At 35.8% G+C, this 5,101-nt stretch overlaps 1 protein-coding gene across 2 annotated transcripts; it reads right to left on the bottom strand.

The window, feature by feature from the left end:
* Window positions 1-1,571: 1,571 nt before the first annotated feature.
* Window positions 1,572-4,719, bottom strand: LOC145051805 (serine/threonine-protein kinase D6PK-like). Of its 2 annotated transcripts, none has more exons than XM_078999628.1 (3): window positions 4,457-4,719; window positions 2,704-3,568; window positions 1,572-2,640 (listed from the first exon to the last, which is right to left on the bottom strand). In XM_078999628.1, the coding sequence occupies exons 2-3, from the start codon at window positions 3,495-3,497 to the stop codon at window positions 1,752-1,754; spliced, it is 1,683 nt and encodes a 560-aa protein (XP_078855754.1). In that variant the 5' UTR covers window positions 3,498-3,568; window positions 4,457-4,719; the 3' UTR covers window positions 1,572-1,751. The 2 variants fall into 2 exon arrangements, with proteins under 2 accessions (XP_078855754.1, XP_078855755.1); XM_078999629.1 differs by lacking the exon at window positions 4,457-4,719 and adding an exon at window positions 4,100-4,217.
* Between the last annotated feature and the right edge of the window lie 382 nt (window positions 4,720-5,101).

Genomic DNA, 5,101 nt, shown 5'->3' with positions numbered 1-5,101 from the left:
ACCAAAAAGCCAAGGAATGGGTGGAAAGCCCTTCCCTCACTTTTTTTTTTTAAATATATTTCATACATATATTATACTCATTTTGTAGGGAATTAAAACCCATAAATTTTGATATATTTTTTATATTTTTATAATAAGTATATAATTTTATAAATATTAAAAAAGATAAAAATAAATAAATAAATAAATAATAACTGGCCAATGAGAAGAAGAGAGAGAGTGCGGCACCCTCTCCCCCCACCTTTTTTCCCGCACTCCATTCCCTCACCCACGGAGTGGTGTTCAAGAGGGGAGGGAAGCTTCCCTCACCCCACTCCGTCCACCCTTAGTGTTTGGCACTTGTTATTTTATGACATTTTTTAAATAAATGATATCCACATATCAATTTATGGGTTAAAAGCAACATAATCTTATACTTATATATGTAAAGTATCAAATATAATCTATTATAATAAATGAAAATAATTTTTACCTAATGTCAATCTCTAATTAGTTTTTGACACTTGTTATTTTATGACATTTTTAAATAAATAATATCCACATGTTAATTTATGGGTTTTTCAAATTTTAAAATTAAAAAGAAACATAATCTTATATTTATATATGTTAAGTATTAAATGTAATAAATATTATAATAAATTGCAATTAATTGTTTCTTCATTATTTATTTCAAAATTTTATTTTAAAAAATATTTATTATTTATATTTTAATATTTTATTTTCTTTAATCAACTCATGTAATACACGGATTTTACGCCTAGTAATTAATAAGTAAGACCAAGGTTGCAAAAAACGCTCGACGTTAGCTAGTCGGTGGATTGGGGTCAATGGATGAATCGGCTAGGCGGAGATTAATAGGAGGATTAATCGGTTACCATTAATTGCTAATTTGTTGAATTTTAAGAAATTAAATATGACTAATATCATATCAAAGTTCGTAAATACCACTAATATGATAACAAAATAGGTTAATATAATTAATACAACACTAATCATGTCTCAAATAGCTTCCATTGAGATACAACTTCTTCAAAATGTTAAAATTCAATCGTTTTATAATGTTTTACTCATTATGTATGCAAAGATTAATCGTTAGGCGCCCTCTAATCGGTCGAGTAGCGCCTAGGGATTAATCGGAGATTAATTGGGACCTAGTCGGGATTTTTACAACAATAAGTAAGACTGAGAAACCTAAATTACTAATAAATAAACCAGCTTCTATGAAATATTATAATAAGTTTTCAGATTACCAATTAAACCTAATGCAATAAAATATAACAAAATAGAGTCAACTTTAGGTGTAAGCTGACACTATTTTCGTCAGAAAGAAAAAGTCTATGCCGAAATTTTATTCAGTCAAAATCAAACACCATGGCATGGCGTGATAAGATTACTAAAAAGAATCTAATTCGTCAAATAAAATCAAAATAATTGAGAAAAAGATGAGTGAGTCTGTTAGGATGCAATACCCGAGGGACTACCATAGTGATAGTGTATCAGTGTATCCATCTATAACATGTTATATATAATTATTTCTTGAGTTGATATGCCAACAACACTAACAGTAACACTAGTCACAAAAATATCGTCTTTTTTTCAATAAAACAGAATTGCAACTGTTTGTTCTTTGTTGTTCACATTGATACACCGAATAAACATCAATCAAACAATGGCCGACTACTCAACGACCTCACTTACTTCAGAGCTCCGGGAACTCTTATCTTTTCCCAATCCCATCAAAAAAAAAAACATCAAAAGAAATCAAACTCAAGATAATTATCCGACCCCTTTTTCTCGGGTGCAACCGCAATGGTATTGGCGGCAGCCTTTCTCTCGGCGGAATTCACAGCCACCGGTGGCGGAGGAATCTCAACCGGTCTGGGAATCTCCGGCGGACTGGCACAGCGAATCAAGGCCCAATTAACACCTTCAAAGAAGGGATGTTGTTTGATCTCCGTGGCTCCCCTTTTATAAGCCAATCTGTGTTGTGGTTCTTTCACCAACAAACCTCTGATTAAATCCCGAGCCGAAAAACTAACCACGGGTGACTCCGGAAACCTCAACGGCTGACCCACCACGTTCATCAAAGTGGCTCGGTTCCCAGAGCCTTTAAACGGGGTCTTCCCAAACAGAAGCTCATACAAAAAGATCCCAAGTGTCCACCAGTCAACCGCACTCCCATGCCCTTCGTTTTTAATGATCTCAGGAGCCAAATACTCATGGGTCCCCACAAACGACATCGACCGGGCCCCTGTGGGCTCCGCCATCAGCTCCGGTAGCGGTGTCACCTGGTGTCTGATCTCCGGTTTGGCCTTTGATGATTTCTTCTTCGACTTGCTCATAAAAAGTCTAGGCGAGAAGCACGACGTGGGGACCACACAGGAGGGTTGGATACAGGAAGTGGGCTCGATACATGCGGGCTGAACACAATAACCGGAGTTCCTTCGAAGGGGTTCGTTGTCTAAAGACGCCGATTTGACAAGTGTCGGGCTCACGGAGCATCGAAGGGAAAGGTCAAAATCGGAAAGCATTATGTGTCCGTCTTCCCTCACCAGAACATTTTCCGGCTTCAAGTCCCGGTAGATTATCCCCAGCATGTGTAGGTACTCCATAGCAAGGAGTATTTCCGCAACATAAAACCTACAAATACAATACAAATTTTATAATCTCAAACACCAAATAATTTGATATATTACAACATACTTTACAGCTTGTTCACAAAATCGCTTCCCCGGTTGCCTTTGTCTGAGAGTGTGCAAATCGCCACCTGGACAAAACTCCATAACCAGACAAGAGAATTTATCGGTCTCAAAATGAGTATAGAGAGTTGGAAGAAAAGGGTGATCCAGAGACTGTAGAATCTCCCTTTCTGTCTGTGCGCGTAACAATTTCTTACGGCTTTCAAGGGAGACTTTATCCATAACCTTCATGGCAAAATAAGATTTAGTACCACTAAGTTCAGAGAGATAAACACTCCCAATATCACCACAACCCAATCTCTTCAACAATCTAAAATGGCTCAGACCCAAAACCCCGTCTTTTGATCTAACGGCCTGGATCGCTTCCCATCTTGAATCGTTTGATTTATGCGGTTTGCTCACACTGCTGCTTAAACCGCTACAACTGCTTTCATCACTTACATCCGTGCTTGTGCTTCCTCTACACATACTGCTCTTACCACTCTCAACAAGATCCATCCTTTCATTCATTTTACTACTCCCACTTGTTATTGTAATGCTGCTCACTCCATCACTTAATTTACCAGATACCGAGCTGTTTTTTGAAGTTCCTTGACCCGATAAACTCTTTTCTGGATCAAATGTATCTTCAGTCTCTATTTTATCACCTAAACATTTCTGGTTTGACTTTTTAGACTCTATTTCCATCTTTTCGGTTGATTTTGTTGGAGTTGCAGGCTCTAAGCAGCTGCTGCTTTTTGTGGCATCGTCCTCACATGTGCTTTCTACCATTAGTTTACTAATAGATCTCGAATCCATTTAAGAAACTGCAAATTTCTTTTGATCAATCAAAACTCAAAACCAGAGTAGCATCTCCGACTCATGAAAGCCTGCACAGAAAAATAATTGTAATAACCATTCAAAACAAGCTTTAGCTAAAACTTGATGTTCATGAAACAAAGTTGCAAATTCGCAAACAAACTATTAATGGATATCAACATATATCATACAAAAAATTTGCACACCAAAACTCAAGAAAACACAAATGGAAATCAAACTATCGAGAAACAAATCAACAAAGTTACAAAATCATAAACAAATCCGGAAAGTTACAAAATATTTAAGAAAACCCAGATCACACCAAAATCAGAAAATCCCATTACAAGCTTAAGGAACTACGAATCAAATTCAAGATTATATGCCAGTTAAATTGAGGCAACGGGATCACACCAAAATCGATATCCACAAACAAATCTGGAAAGTTACAAAATATTAAGAAAACCCAGTTACAAGTTCGAGAAGCTATTATTAATGGGAAAAAAATAGGGCAGTAAAAACTGTAGAAATGGTTTGCATACCTAAATCACTATATCTGAGATCAAGCTTTATGTTATTTTACAAACTCAAATTAGAAATTTTACCTCAAATACAAGAGTAAGCTTTCATTGGTGTCTCTGAAATCAATTAATTTATCAAGAACCTAATAACTGGATTTCGAAAACGATGTGATGAAATCAAAATCTTGCACATAGCAATCAAAGTCTACGACAAGATAAGAAGAGACCCATGAAGAAAAAAAAAAGGTAAAAAGTAAAAGGGTATATGAAAAGCAGACAGATCTTGAAAATAGACCCACCTCTCTTCCATTAAAATCTTTACCAAAGAACCCTAATCCAAAAACCAACCAAGAACACATGAAAAGCAAAACCCACTTGCATTAACAATCAGATGAGCATTTATGAAAAGTAAAAAAGAAAAGTAACCATAAAAAAACGAACCTGAAGGTCCGCAAAGATCAGTACTTTAGGGTTTCTGTACAGCCCTTAATCAACAATCGACTGACAGTTCCGAATAGTTGAAGTGGGAGATATATAATGGAAGGAAGGAAGAAGGGAGTGAGCTCTCTCTTCCAAAATTGTGGTGGAGGAGAATACAGAGAAAAGGGGGAAGAAAATGGAGTTGGGTCTTTGTGTAATGGAGGAGAGAGAAGGAGAGTTTGAGGAATCGAGGGTAAAGTTAAAGTTTTGCCACGTTCTTGGTATTATTATATTGATCTCAAAGAAAGAAAACATATGGGGCTTCTTTGGTTCCAACCTGTACATCATGGTTTTAGCTTTTAAGGCAACTCAGAAATTTTCTTTTCTTGTCTTGCCTAAATAAAAAAGTGTGGTAGTTTTTTTTTTCTTTTATGTGAATTGTTTTTAGATGAAAAAGCCTGCTTTTAGATTAGAAACTGGTGTTATAAACGAGTTGCAACAAGTTCGTGGTTGACTTTACCTTCGACTTTTAAACTATAAACTTAAACGATTTTATAGCTTGGTAAGCTTTTTAATAACGACGATTTATTAGACAATGAGATAGACCTTTATATTAATTTGAACTAGATTTTGTTTCAATCATTATATAAGAATGGAGATTTGTTT

Source organism: Lactuca serriola, chromosome 5 (genome assembly GCF_051521515.1).
Source record: "Lactuca serriola cultivar US96UC23 chromosome 5, Lser_US96UC23_V15, whole genome shotgun sequence".
Classification (NCBI taxonomy): Eukaryota; Viridiplantae; Streptophyta; class Magnoliopsida; order Asterales; family Asteraceae; genus Lactuca; species Lactuca serriola.
Note: the sequence above shows the minus strand (reverse complement) of the source record. Positions and strands in the feature narration are given on the sequence as shown.